The sequence below is a fragment of the Bemisia tabaci genome, chromosome 1 (assembly GCF_918797505.1).
Source record: "Bemisia tabaci chromosome 1, PGI_BMITA_v3".
Lineage (NCBI taxonomy): Eukaryota > Metazoa > Arthropoda > Insecta > Hemiptera > Aleyrodidae > Bemisia > Bemisia tabaci.
This window is the reverse complement of record NC_092793.1, coordinates 40,210,198-40,225,812: the sequence shown is the minus strand read 5'-3', so window position 1 is coordinate 40,225,812 and position 15,615 is coordinate 40,210,198. Positions and strand designations below refer to the sequence as shown.

At 39.3% G+C, this 15,615-nt stretch overlaps 1 protein-coding gene across 5 annotated transcripts in view; it reads left to right on the top strand.

The window, feature by feature from the left end:
• The window catches only part of Vha100-1 (V-type ATPase subunit a family protein Vha100-1), a 122,024-nt gene extending 112,802 nt beyond the window's left edge, over nucleotides 1–9,222 (top strand). For all 5 annotated transcript variants that reach the window (XM_019058109.2, XM_072300996.1, XM_019058111.2 and 2 more), the window contains 2 exons: nucleotides 6,668–6,839; nucleotides 7,786–9,222. In XM_019058109.2, coding sequence (XP_018913654.1) covers nucleotides 6,668–6,839; nucleotides 7,786–7,888 — 275 coding nt within the window. In that variant the 3' untranslated portion in view covers nucleotides 7,889–9,222. The remainder of the gene's footprint in view (nucleotides 1–6,667; nucleotides 6,840–7,785) is intronic.
• The last annotated feature ends 6,393 nt before the right edge of the window (nucleotides 9,223–15,615 follow it).

Sequence of the window (15,615 nt, the reverse complement as noted above, 5' to 3'; positions counted from 1 at the left end):
CGCGGCGCGGCATTGCCACATATCATCGGTAAAAATCGAGAAAATTATTCCGAGTTGGCCCAAGATTTGAGCCATTATTTCGCATCATGCGCATTAAATAAATACGTAGAACTCAAATTACTGTATTCAGGGATGCAAATAGATCATATTTTTTGCAGGTAAAGTTTTTTTATGATCTTGAGCTTGTAGGCGACCCATTGTCTTACGAATTTTTGACGTGATATTTACGCACGAAGATGCAACTTTGAAACATTGACCGTGATCTGGGATCCGAATAATAAGTAAGCCATGTGTCAGAATCACGAGTTCTCAATGCTGATTTTTTACCCACCCTGACAAGCCCTGCCCTCCGTCACTTTTATTGCCTGCGATCGATCAGAATTCTACTTCCCAAAAATAATTGGAAACTCTGGTTTTCCTGGTTTACTCCTGCCTAGCCTCCTTACCGCTTCCTCATCTGTTGCCTCTTCATCAGGTTCCTCCCATCAGACAACTCATTTGGAGCTACCATTGTAGAATTTTGGAGAAATGACGCGTATTCATCTAGCAAACGCTTAGTTTTTCTAGTTCAGCTTCATATCTGTAATGAGCGAGGTACTAGATGACAGATGCAATATGCGCTGGGCAGCCCACGACTCTACCGTCAACCTGCCGTTGGTAATACCACCCGGATATGCCCACAGGGTTCTATGTCACTTTCAGGTACGGGGCTCAAGCCCCCCCCACCCCCCCCCCCCCCGCCGAAAGCAAAAAAAAGGGGGAAAGAGTGAAGGGAAGAGGAGACAGAAGATGATGAGGAAAGACGAGAAAAGAATAAGTTTGAGGCCTTCGAAGATATTTATCTCTTTTGATGTAGAGTCTTAAATGAAACCACAGTGTTCATTTGATTAGTATTTTATAAAATTTTCGTCCAAAAATGCGTCTAAATAGAGTTTAAATTTCAAACAATTTCCAGATTTGTTGATTGTAACAATTCGAAAGTATTTCGTGTTAAGGTAAAAAAAAAGTTTTTCTGCGGAAATTCATGAAGATCTGTGTTACGGTAGCCTCGAAATGCGTCTAAACAGAGTTAAAATTTCAAACAAATTTCAGATTTGTTAAATGCAACAATTCGAAAGTATGTTGTGTTAAAGGTACGAAAGCGTAATTTTTCTGCATTTTATGATAAATTTGCGCTATGAAAGCCTCGAACTGCGCCTATTAAGATTACGCATTTCTAAGATTTGTGATCTAATCAGACGCCATCTAAATAATGATGAAAAACAAGTAAAGTCTAAAAATTTCGTTTTCACTATGAGCGCAAGCAGTGTTCCAAACTCACCTTTGAGTTTTAGGAGCCATGGGGCGCATCAAGCCTGAATTTTAGGCGCCATTGAAGATTTTTTAGGGGCCAGATTGACTTTTTGCCTATACACTAATTGTAATGCTGAAAATTTCGAATGATCACCTAATAAGAAAATTCAGATTTTAAAGGGGCAATTTTTAAGGGCCACGTTGGCGCAGAGCCTTCTTTTTTAGGAGCAATGACCGATGTTTTAGGCGCATTTGGCGCGTTGGCGCCTGTGAGTTTCGAACACTGAGCACAAGGGTTGCCACCGACGAAAGTTGGCCAGAGTGACTATATCTTACACCCTTCATGAACATACTTGAAGGAAAATTTGCTCCTCCGATGATATTTGATCGTTATGAAACAGCGGGCGCAGCGCGTCGAATGCCAAGAAACCCGAATTTTCCGCAAAAATTAGCCGTCAGACTCATGTTTAGGCCAGCATTAGACCCCTAAATAGGCCGAAAATGACAAAAGCATGACACATTCCGTAACATTTAGACTCCCAAGAAGCAAAAAAATCGTAAAATTGAAGAATTTCAGGGTATGGGCCGAAAAACGGCCCTTATCGAAACCCCTAGCTCCTTCGGCAAATCCCCTTAATATCAATAGTCATTTACCGGCCTGCGCCTCTAACTGGCAACCAAAACGGTAGCCATTTTCGATTCGGAGGCTTAATTTTTTGTAGGAATAAACATTTGATCTCCTATTCGAACTCCTTGCCCCACAAAACTAAATTTTGAACGTATTGCTTATCGTAGCTGCGCTAAATTGGTGTTTCAGCCGTAAAACCGGCGGCCATTTTGGGCGCCATATTTGATTTTAGGGTCTCTGGAGGGCCGCAGCGAAAAATGGACCTCATTTTCGGACTCTACGACCCCGAAAACCTAATAATTGATACCTCACTATGCACTTGGACCCGTATAGGCAAATTAGTACCCCTGAGTGGTATTTTTGGCCGCCATCTTGGATTTGGAGCCCTCCTTTGGGTCGGGGGTGTTTTTAAATGTGATATTCGGATTCCTCGTGTCATTTTACATAGGAATCGACATCTTACTCGACGCTATCCGCAAAATTTAAAACTTTCACCATGGCGGCGGCCATCTTGGACGCCATCTTGAATTCTGGGCGTCGGTTCAATTTTTGAACTTGACACCATCGAAATTCTGATTCTAGACATCCTAAAGAAGAGAATGACATATCACAACAATTTTACCCACGAAGCTGCACACGGGACCTCTTATTTGTACATGTGGTACTGGACTACCAATCAGATATCGGCATAACATCATTTTCACTGCATTTTTATCCAGAAAAACGCTATTCTGCAGTTTTAGTAGTTTTAAAACAACAGAATATCACTTCTGACCTCCTCTCTTCCTCACATAACATAAGGAGGAGGATGAGGATTTGGCACAGTAAACGCATGCGTTGAGCAGTCTGTTCTTTTGTTGAATATTTGATGACTTGACAACAGAAGACACTGCTAAACTTATCGTGTCAACAGCAGTTGAAATAACCTCCAAATTTACCACCATTTTCATCGTGGGTGAGGACGCCGACCTGCTGGTTTTTCGACGGCGAGCTCGAAAGATCTAAGTAACATTTTCTCATTGAAATCGGGCAGAAAAAGCGCCGCGCCAACGTTTTACAACAGAACTGGGAACACAGTTGAAGCGGCTGCTGACAGCATACTGTTTCTTCATGCTTTCAGCGAGTGCAACACATCCTCTGCCATCTATAATTAGACGAGCCATAAGTTTAAATTCATCTCAATCGTTAAAAACCACCGTAAGAAACCTTGAAACTTTTCCAGACCAAAATTTCACGAGCTTTCAGAATGGTTATGTGGAGTTTTGCCCTTTTCGAGAAAAATGGGAAAAATGGCGGAAAAGTCGGAATTCTGAGCAATTTTGGGGGTTTAGGGGGGGCTTACTCCCCCCCCCCACCACGATAGGATTCGCGTAAACAAGAAAAAATCTTATTCTACTAGTCGAGAGCTTCAAGGAAATCACCACCTTCAAAACTCCCACGGGGGGGGGGGGGGGAGGGTTACCCCGTGCTGGCCCACGGTCTACTTGTTGGAGCAAATTTACTTCCGTTCTAGTTTGAACATTATTGGTAACCTAACCATTATTACCATTATTGGTAACCATTATTGGTATTAGGTATTTACCTTTCTATTTCAGGATTTAACGGCTTTTGCCAAAGGGTCTGCTGGTGCCAGCACACACAGTTTCAGGGTAGAGTGTAGATCCATGTTGAAGAAAATTCCTTTGAACCGATTTTTTAGTAAATAAATGCTTCAATGACTGAAGCATAATTTACTACACTATCAGACTTCAAAGGGAGTTGGTCATGAGGAAGTATTCACAACAGCATAGGAAAGAATATGTGAATATACAAGTAAAAGTAATGAGCAAGTATACAGATTACTGACTTTAACACTCAAGAAAGGAGGAAAATCTTAGAATAAGTGCTTGGTATCAGATGTTCTAGCAGCATAATGCCCGTCCAATGTGAAGATTATTCGAATACCAAATGGTTGCAAGTGCAAGAACCTATGTATGACCGTAGAAAATGTATCATTAGAAGAACACTTATAACTATATTTTGACTAACACGAACACTCTAAAAATCGTGTGCAATTTCAACCCCAACACCGAAAACACGGCGATTTCAACTGAAAAGCAAACACCTTTAGATACTTAAGTGATAGGGTCATACACATAACTAACACAGTTTTGGAAGATATTTCTGGATTTTCCAAAGTTCCAAGGAGATTGCAGGTCGATATATTTGTGAAGCAGGGTCAGATATTTTAGTTGAACGAATAACAGTTCAGAAAGTATGCCAAAAACTAGAGTAATCTTTGTTAAAAGGAGAACATCGACGAGACAGGGATCATTGACTTTGAAGACTCGTATGACGATGACGACCCTCTTTCAGAGACCGACTTAGCCCCCAGCCAACTCCAGTTCCCCATGGTAAAAAATTTGCTGCATTAACCGTACCCCGAGAATTTTAGCAGCTGGGGCCAAGGTTTGCGGTCCCGGCTCCAGCACTTCGGCAGAATTGCCGAAAGTTCGGAATATTCTACCGAGGATTCATCAGAATTTTGTCAGTCGGGACTGTAAATCTCGGCCTCAGCCGCCTAAATTCTCGGGTCGTGGATACTGCTGCAAATTCTTTTACCGTGAGATTCCTACGACCCCACCAACTCTTTCACCCCAAGTTTCAGCAACCTCGTGTGATGATGTGTCAATGCAACCAATGACGTCAAACCCCGAGTGTGGTCCGACAACGCGTTCCAAGTGGCAATGCATCAGCTAAATCAGTCTAACCTTTGCCAGACCTTCATAGAAGTTGAAAGTATGTTAGTTGGATTTACATTTGTAAATAATTATTTAGACGAAGTTACGCTCTAGTTTGTAGTGTGTTCAAGCCAAAGCAAGTTGTTCATAATTTTATTTAGCTTTAACTACGAGAAGAATGAAAGAGTAAACAGTTTAACGTAATAATGCCTTCATGCGCGCGCGTAACAAAACGTCGTTTTTGCTGCAAGTATTGACAATGCTATGACAAGTAAGACAACATTTCTAACCATAAGGTCTGAGTAGGCATAATTTTTGGTCACCTCAAATTATCATTTAGGTGACTTTTCCCTCTTTTTTTCCTCCAGGTTTCTAAAGATTTAGCGAACAGAAACTGCCTCATTATAATAGTGTGAGGTATGTAGGAAATATAGGAGGAAGAGAAGTGGTCAGAGGTGATATTCTGTTATTTTAAAACTACTAAAACTACAAAATATCGTTTTTCTGGATAAAAATGCAGTGAGAATGATGTTACGCCGATATCTGATTGGGGAGGAGTGGCCGTTGGGGGGAGGGATGCCAAAAAGGTGAAATCTGTAAATTTATTAATTATAAAATAGATTGAATGTCTTGAAGCAAAATTCAACGTTATGGAAACCATGTAACGGCCCTCATAAGGTAGAACTGCGGTGCAGCGTTGCAGCCGATTTCGGCCGTGCGAGTCTCCGACTTCAAGCGCTCCTAGTTCCTGTTAAAACTATCGCTAGTACAAAAACTTAGAGTGATTCTAGTAGCATTTTTTGTCTACCTCAATTTCTGTGTTAACCATTTGTCCCGAAAAACCGCTAAGAATAAAGATATTTGAGAAAACCGCAAAAAATTGCGATTTTTTCAAATTTCCCGCTATTTTCAGCGCGCTCCGGCAGATGGTTTGCGCCTGTTATCAAAACTTTGATACCTGCTCTGGACCAAAATGTTACGCACTTTCTTTTTGCAAAAAACTCATGTTGGCGTCCGACGCACAGGGAACGAGTTTTTAACGATTTTTGGGCAAAAAATGAGATTTGGCAACGTTTTTTCAAGATGGCGGCAAATATCGAAGGTAGCAAAGTTCAGATTCGGATTCAGCACTAAAAACCCATAAGCATTGTATGCCAGAAAGTTTTTTGCAAAAGCTGCAAGGTAAAATCGTAGATTGACTGGACTACGTCAACAATACATGAAGTAACAGACCCAATCATTGAGGTCAATGCTAAGGTGAGAAGTCCTGCCACAATCCAAATTGTTTGCCAAGAAATCGAGGATCACTACCATGAGAAGAACAAAAGCAAAAAAAACCCAAGAAGACACAACCATGCTCAAAGGTATTAAAAATAAGGCAAGAGATAACAACCTCATTATAACTAAAGCAGATAAAAGCAATACACTAGTGGTAATAGAGAAAGAGTGCTACAACAAGAGAGAAGATTTCCTAAAAACAGACAACATGAGAGAAATAAGGAAGGATCACATCATGGAAACAAACAGTAAGAAATCCTATGAAAATCAACCCTGACAGGAAACCCCACAAGTATAGTGCAAATGAACACAGGACCACCCATTTTCCACGGCTACATTAAAACACACAAAGTCAACGAAGAAGTAAACATCAAAGACGTTCCTATTCGCCCAGTTGTAACAACATGCCAAGCACCAACATATAAGGTAGAAAAATTCCTTAATAACGTATTTAAGAAAAATGTATCATGGAAGCCCTGGGGGACCATGGAACTGAACAATTAAAAAGTAAGTGCACACATAAGCATGGACACCGGATAAAGTAATGAACTCATTCAACTTATAAGGGAGAATTTTTCAACATTTATGAATGTCAATGTGTAAAATTCTTGTATTGGCAAAGGTCACAATAAATGTTTAATAAAAAATTTATGAATGTGAAGATGCCAATTATTTGCATCCGCCCTTAACCAAGATGCAATGATTTCAATTTTTCTTTCTTTCATTTATTCAGTGTCTCATTTTTCAGAGTTGTCAGAAGTGTTATGGCATATGGTCCTAAGAAACGGACTCATTTATGAGTCTTGGTATGGCGGCATAGTTTTGTGGATGATTTTTGCTTTGTGGGCGGTCCTTACTGTTGCAATCTTAGTTCTTATGGAGGGTCTCTCAGCATTTTTACACACACTGCGTCTGCATTGGTGAGATATTATTAAAGCATTTCAATCATCTAGCTAAGTAAGCTAACTTCTTAGCTGTATTCTGTTAAGCATCCGAGTTCCTGTTTGATACATCAAAGAGTTTCAAGTAATCAAATGCTTGTTACCTTATTAGTGAAGAAAGTGGATTTTTTCATTTTCTTGCAGTGGAGCATGAACTTAGTAAGCGACTGTACAAACGCTGAAAAGGATTATGCTTGACCGCTTGCATGCCACCATACTTGGCCTGGCATTGATCTCTGTGTTTTAATCAGTATTCCTTTCATGCCTATCACAAAGAACCATGCACACCGTATAATGCAGACTATTCGCCCATACAAGGGTGCAGAATCTTCCAAGCTTCCACATTTTCATGCACCTGTCGCTGGTTGTCCTAACTCATCCCATTGACCTTCTTTCAACATTCAAAGTGATGAAATTTTTCTTCTTCCACACCAGCGGCTGGTACTCGAAATCTTAAAAACACTTTCGGCATTCCAACTTTTGACTGTCACTAATGATGTTCTACTTTAAATTCTAAAAGCTCATGAAAGCACTGTTATGTAGGACCCCACAGGAGGGGAGTCCAGCCACAGGGCTCAGGCTCTATAGCACACATTTTTCCCTTTTTAATCATCAAATCTCAGAGGAAAATTGCATTGCTTGAGATTTTCGTGGAATAAAACAATTTTATTTTTTTAAAAAAATAGGTTAATTTTAAAGAAATGGTAATTTTTCAACAACTGCTCTGCAAACTTTAGTCCACTTGGTGCATTCTCCGCACCTAGTCTTTTAAAAAGTTTTAATTTTTCTAAATACCACATGCATTTCCGTATGATGAGACGGAGAAAATTTCTTAATTGAAAGGTGAAAACAGCACAACATAAGAAGTAAGAGGTTCAGTTAAAAGTCAATGAATCAGTAATCATGTATTTGTTAATTATTTCAGGGTGGAATTCCAGAGCAAATTCTATATGGGTCAAGGATATGCCTTTACTCCCTTCTCCTTTGAGGTTATTTTAGAAACTGCAGCAGCCTCCACCGATGACTAGCCATGAGAAGAGTCATTTCCATTTTGAAAGAAATTTCTGGGAGATGTAACGAAATTGCAGTTATAATTTATTCCTCTTTCATGATCAGTTTTTAATATGTAGTTTAATAGTTAATTATTATTACTAATGATACTAATAGAGTATTAATTTTTCTTGTAATTTTTCCTCCTGCGGTTTTCAAACTTGTAAGCACAGAAGTTTACATGAGTATTGATGCCTTTGTTTTTTTCCCCTTGGTTTTTGCTGTTTTCTTATTCTTATCTATGGATACCATGGGAGCCATTGAGTTTTGAACACTTCAAGCTGAAAGTTGCACATTAAATCATTTCTTCTCATTGTTTTTCCTCTCATGTAAGGTCAAGTGAAAAAGTAACTTTATTTAGAAAGTAATGGAAAGATTCATGATATTTATGATGAGTAGAATTATTTTCATTCATGTATTTTTACAGTGAAGTATGAATGAATCCCAACTTTTTAAATCAAAATGCGATATTTTGGCTCTTGAATTCTCTTTGTATGTTTTATAATTAATGGGTGATACACCTGAGGCACACCTCAACTACTTGGCTAGTTCTCCCTCCCTCTAAACAAAAGTAATTATGGCCGCAACTTTATGGTTTCCGTGCAACTGTTGAGAATTTCATTTTCAAGCTCAAATTTTCAATTCGGTAATCTTTATCTTGGAGCGTAATGATTGTCGATTTAACATCATAGGATCTGTGATTCATTTTCCGGAAATTTGTGCAAAGGTGTAATCTCTATAGCCCTGCATAGACGATCAAATTCCGAACCAATTCCGATCAAGGTAGACATGCTGATGACTGGTGGTCACCATCTACCATCAAATTTTGACGGGCCGCACTTTTTTGTTCAAAGTAAGATCAGACCGGAGTACCATCATTCATCATTTCCTGCCACAGGAAACATTTCTGCCAAGTTTTCATTTTATAATGAAGCAAATTAATGAGTTTAGGACTGATGACTCCCGACACTTTGATGCTACTTTGATCGGAATTGGTTCGGGAATTTGGTCGTCTATCGAGGCCTTATCCTCTTATAGCAATCGAGTTTGATCATGGTAACATGTGCTGTCATTGTATTGTTGATGGTTAACAGCATTTTCAGCCCTTCTTTTTTCTTAAATCCTACATATTGTGAGGAGGTCCTCTCATGTCCAAATCATGTGTGTGTCACTTTTTTTACTGCTGTTCTTCCTTCAAATTTATGTAAGAAGTCATCCATTCCATCACCATCGCATTTAACGCTTGTAATTTTGTTCTTTTTTTGGTTATTGTTTGTTTGATCCATTATATGTTTCTTTTCTTATCCTTCCACTCCTTTGTATTCATTACTTTATCTTACCCCAATTTTACATATTTGTTCTACAGTCCTGTTTCGTCTCTCTTGCACAATGCTATTTTCGAAGCTATAGTTTCGAATTTTACGAAAAAATCACGTTTTTTCACCGAAGAAACGGGCTAGTGCCGTATGGTCTCAACTTTACGTCTTGAAACTGATGCATCCCCACGATTTTGATACGCCAAGTTCATTTAAGACCATTGCTATATTACCAGAAATATATAAATTGTAAATTTGATACTTTTGCAAAACTTCAAGAAAATACAAAATTTTATCATTTATTTATTAATTTTTCAGTTGGTACATATATTCCCTTTAAGGGATCGTACAAGTCAGATTATAAGATGATAGTATTACAAGCTAACAATTGTTTCTAACAATCAATAAAAATTTAACAAAAATACTTTTAAGGAATGCTTTAAATTAGGCAATGTAAGAGCAAAATAAGAAAATGACAGAAGCGATGGATTAAGGTTAGAGATTTGAGAGGTCGTCAACATGGTAGAATGCACCCTCTAAGACAAAAGCCCTAAGTTTGAGAAAGAAGACTTTTATTTTGCCCCTCTTAAGTATTTTTTTCATCTCAGAGGGAAGGGTATTAAGTAGCTGAATTGATGCTGCTCTTATGCTTGTTTTTGAAATAGAGTAGGTGAACTTCTCTGGAGTTATGAAATCATGCCTTGTGTTATGGCTATGTGTGGCGAATAACTCATCAAGATCAATTACTTTGTTAATATAGCGTACTTTGAAGTTTCGTAGATGTACAGGGATGGGAGCGTAAATAGTTTACTCTGGGAAATTCTGGCTGCGGAGGACCCGAACGTTGCACGAGCAGTAGGATGTCCCAAAAAAAGTCTGCTGACCTTTCTTTATTGGCATGAGGTTATGGAAATTCACTTCAGATTGACTATACAACTTTACGGTAAGGCGTTATAAATTCGCGGGAGAGGCGATTAACAATACTTCCTTCCTCTATCTCAATCTTTAACTGCATTTCGGTTCACCCTCCGAGATGCAGCCGTCCTCATTGGCATAAAAAAGTCTCCAAATCGCGCGTTTCGCCGCCCCTCTCTCCCTCCTCCGCCAGGGGTATTTTCTGAGCTGCATCTCAGTTGACCTTTAAAGATGCAGTCGGAGTCATTTGCATAAAAAATTCTGCAAAACATGCTGGAAGAATCGGTTTAATGTGACTCGCTGACGCTAAAATCGGTGGCGTAAACACCCCCCACCCTTCCCCATGCATGAGGCAAAATTGTTCAGCTCTTTAGTTCGGATGGTCTCTAGCCTATTCAGAGGATAGAAGAGGCTCAACAAACCATTCAAGAATCTTAAAGTCGACCAATGAACCCTGGTGTCAAAACTACCAATACTACGCTGAATTGGCAACTTTGACCCCCAAAATTGGGGCTAAAACTTCGAGATAGGAAGAAACGCCTGATACTTTTAATCAGTAGGTTAAGACCTAGAGCATACAACAAAAAATCAGACGATGTAACCGGGCCCACTTTTCCCATAAGGTTGGACCTCATCCTTTCACCAGAAAGTTTCACGGGAAATTTCCGTTTGGCCAGAAAGTCTCACAATTAGTGAAATATTCCTACTTTAAGAAAAAAAATGTATTTAAAACTTCAGAATCACTGTCAGAGCCATTCTGAGTCATATCCCTTGAATATACTCATTCGGAGGCTTTCACTCATTGCGAATCTCATTTTTTTACAGTTTATGCCCGTAGGACTGTCGAGAGTACCTAACCTAAAATTAGTGTATTTTCCGAAGGAAATACACTATTGCATTCTCCCCTGAATTCCGATCTGGACTGTAGACCATGTAATGAGCATCGATCATGGGTCGTAGATTATGAATATGCGCGCATATATATATATACATGCGCAGCCCGACATGATAAAAAATATGACACAATAAAATTTGGGATAAAAGCTGAAACATATATTAAATACCGGACGTTTCTGGGCGGAACACCAACCCCTTCCTCAGCGGCTAAAACAAAAAAATAAAGCTAAAAATCTAAAAAACTACCTCCTATCTATCTCGCCAATGCTTAACCTATCAACATATATATATATACTTAACCTATACATATATATATAATTTCGTAGCCCGAATATTATATATAAGAAACACAAAATAGGTGCAGGCTCACGGCTAAAAACAAGTCTTAAACATATTTCGGAACGTCTCGGGGCTGACAGCTCCCATCATCAGCCGAATTTAAAAAAAAAAAAAAAAAAAAAAAAAAAAAAAAAAATAGGAAAATGAAGCTAAAATGATCGTGATAGATCTGTTACCTACATGGCTCGGGCTGTGCTGTACTGATCGGGCTATATATATTGTTGGGAAGAATACTTATACAACTGTTCGACATGCGGTACTGCCTAACTTTTAGTGAGTAAGCGGAATGTCAATTAATTACGGAATTCAAAATCATGTTCATATTCTCTCAAGATTTACAAATGAATTTTAAAAAGTACGAAGTAATTTTTTGGTCAAAATAATCCTATCGTGTTCCACCTTTCCTCCGTCATTGCAAAACTTCCCAGAAAAAACATCGAAAACAGCTAGCCGATCTTTCAAATCATTTCATATCACGTCTTATACCAGACAACAAATACCCCAAGGCCAAAAGAGAATAGGTACGCTTTCATGTTGATTTTTACGAATATCTGTCCCTTTTCCCCTCCGTATATACCAACTATACCGATTAAAATTCACCTTTATAAACAAATTAAGTTTTATGGGAAGTGAGATAACCGCTCTGTACATCGCAATTTATCAAGAATCTGTCTTAGAATCCGGGAAGTCAGGCAAAGTCGCGTCCACTTAGGCTGCATAAGGCGCGGCGCGGCGACGAATCGGGTCAAAACGCCTACCAACGGAAATTGCTTGCCACGGGGGTGCGCTTCAAATTGAGTTCATGGATTTATTTATCATCGCACAAAAATGGTTGTGGTATCATTTTAAACGTCAGAAAATGATCTTTCTACAAAACACGAGAGGAGGTTTGTTTCTCCACCCTATTGAAAATTATTCGTCGTTGTAAATTTTGGCAATTTGAACATTTTCTATTCATTTGGAAAATACCCGGAAAAGTCGGAGGAAAAACGCAAGTATATCCGTAACACTCGTTGACTTTCAACATAGCTTCTAAACAAGCCCAAAATGATGAAAATCGGACGAGAATGTGCCGAGATATAGCGCGCGTATGACTTGCGTAGCGCGTTAATTGCCCGTATTCCGCCGTTTTCACCGCGCACCGCGTACCGCGACGCTCACTTAAATTGCTCTAGCGGGTGCATTTTTTGACGCAAAAAAATTGTTTTGGTGTCAAATTAAACGTCAGATAATTTCCCATCGCCGTTACTTAAGGCAAAAACGCCATTTTCTCGCGTGTTAAATAATTATACGCTCTTGAAAATCGGGTGAAATTTCAAAATTTCAAAATTTTCCTAATGACCATTTATGTGTGCCTTAGGCGAAAAAATTTATGAAATAGACTTCTGGAGAAGCATTTTAGCTTCAAAACGAGACCAAGAAAACGAAAATCGGACACGTAGTTTCCGAGATATAGCGCGCTGAAAAAACGCTCGGCGGCCATCTTTAACGGCCGCCATCTTGGTTCCTGCACGGACCCCAGAGTGCTTCCCCTTCTAAAAGGGCTTCTTATGACCATGAGAATGATCCCTGAAAGCGGCAATTTCCAATCAAAAAGTGCAGGGTTTTTTTGTGTACCCACCGTACTACAAGTGGTCGAGCGCATGTCCGGGCAAACCGGCCTTTCGCCACACCGTGCGCCGACGACGATTTTGGGCGTTGGGCCTCGCTCGCTATACTATCCATCTTGAAAACATCCGTCTTATGATCATTAGAGTACCTACTTCCTCTTATCCGATCGATTAGGTATTAATTTAAAGTGGAAGTCAACAGTCATCGCCCAACGGCTGAAATTTAGCAAATTCGAGTTATTTACATCCAGATGTGTATCAAATCTACTCGAATAGTTCAGACTATATTCAAAATTGGTCCGATGGTTGCTGAGAATCGTTGTTGAATTTTCCGCGTCACGCGCAAAATTCAGGCATCGGGCCGATGACTTCCACATTCAAGCCACGTTCAGCTCCCACATATGAAGGGCCGTTTGTAACTAAAGATACGAATGTTGGCAATATATAAGAAATGGTGTAATATATGAAATATTCAAGATATATATGAAATTTTGAAATATATATACAAAATTGTCGCAATATACAAGAAATATGTCAATATTTAGGAAATCGACTCCAAAATATGTGGCGAAAATCGTGCAATATATAAGAAATCAACTTCACAATATATATGGCGAAATTCGTGCGATATACAGGGTAATCCATAAGTCCTTTCCATCCCCTCCAAATTTTTACCTAATTAAGGCAAAGATTTGAAACCTGGGGGATGTTCTTAGGTTAAAGGGAGCTACTTTCTGGCCCCCTAAAATTTTCCGGGGAACCCTTAGGGGGGAGGGGGGATGAAAACCAATTATTTTTTCAATTGAGAAGACCCTTTTTTTTGTACCTTGTTCGAAAGAGCATCAAAAAAGGAAACTTTTCGGGTGAACCAGAAGTCAATATCTCAAACCGTTTCAAAATGGCGTTCGGTTAAAATTCAAGATGGCCGAAAATTGACACCGATTGTTTGTCAGTGGATTTGCTCGAAAATCGGTACCTATCTACGGGTGTTTTGTCAGGAGTAAAACGAATTTGAAGTTAGATTTCTAAAAAAAAAAAAAAAAAAAAAAAAAAATCGGCCTTTTTGGAATTTTTTTCTTTAGAAATCTAACTTCAAATTTTTTAATCTCATGCCAAAATACCCCTAACTCCCAAGTTTCTGAATTTTCGGCCATTTTGGAAATTTGTTGTTTTTTTAGAAAATCTAACTTCAAATTCATTTTTCTCCTATCAATATACCCGTAGATACCGATTTTCGCGCAAATCCATTGACAAACAATCGGTGTCAATTTTCGGCCATCTTGAATTTTAACCGAACGCCATTTTGAAACGGTTTGAGATATTGACTTCTGGTTCACCCGAAAAGTTTCCTTTTTTGATGCTCTTTCGAACAAGGTACAACAAAAGGGGTCTTCTCAATTGAAAAAATAATTGGTTTCCATCCCCCCTCCCCCCCCCCCCAAGGATTCCTCGGAAAATTTTAGGGGGCCAGAAAGTAGCTCCCTTTGACCTAAGAATATCCCCCAAGCTTCAAATCTTTGCCTCAATTAGGTAAAAATTTAGAGGGGATGGAAAGGACTTATGGATTACCCTGTATATCGCACGAATTTCGCCATATATACTGCGAAGTCGATTTCTTATATATTGACACATTTCTTATATATTGCACGATTTTTGCCATATAGGTAGTTTGGAGTCGATTTCCTAAATATTGACACATTTCTTATAAATTGCGACAGTTTCGTATATATATTTCAAAATTTCATATATATTTTGAATATTTCATACGTTACATCATTTCTTATGTATTGCCAACATTCGTATCTTTAGTTACAAACGGCCCTTCATAGCCCACATTCAGCGTGTGATTGTCTCGACGGCGCAACTGTTGTAGCGTCCAGCCCACGCACAAACTGGGGCTCTCAAACTGGCACTAATTCTTCTATTTCTCAGCCATTTCTGCACGGAATGCCTTGAAAATTTCAAGATCTGATCTGTGATGTATCCCAAACACATCGGTTACCCTCAAAGATCGTCGGCCCGACGATCTTTGAAAGGCAACAGTCAACAGTTCCATCGATGAGCCTCTTTGAGGCCCCTAGTTTGTAGGTGGGCTGGACTAGAGTACCTATATTGAGAGAGTATGGCCACTGGGGTTACCACCTCTGATTGGCTCAGCCATCTTAGGCTGAATGGAGCCCTTAGGACCCAAACATGGCGGACGCCATAAATTAATGTAATGCAAAATGACTCAAAATGTAGTTTTCTTTGCTTATCATAACGAGAAATTTACTCAAATGCACTCTTGCGACTTCTTTACATATTTTTAGACTAATCGTGTGCAATTTTTGAGAAAAATTATCTTAGATGTAGTAAGGTTGGCAGCAAGTACGGTTGGTGATAACCGTCAAAAGTTGGCAATGACCCCCCTCCCATCCACAAAAACCAAAACAATAAAGCTCCGTCATTTTTGGGTCCTAAGCCTCTCCATGGGGCCCAGTGGCCATACTCTCTGTCTCTCAATATAGGTACTCTAGGCTCAGAGTTGCTAAAAGAAAGAGCCTCCCAAAATTTGGCCCCTTTTTAGGTATTCGATTCGACCATCGGACCAAGGTTTAAATGGAAGCTTATATCAACAGAAAACTCAGG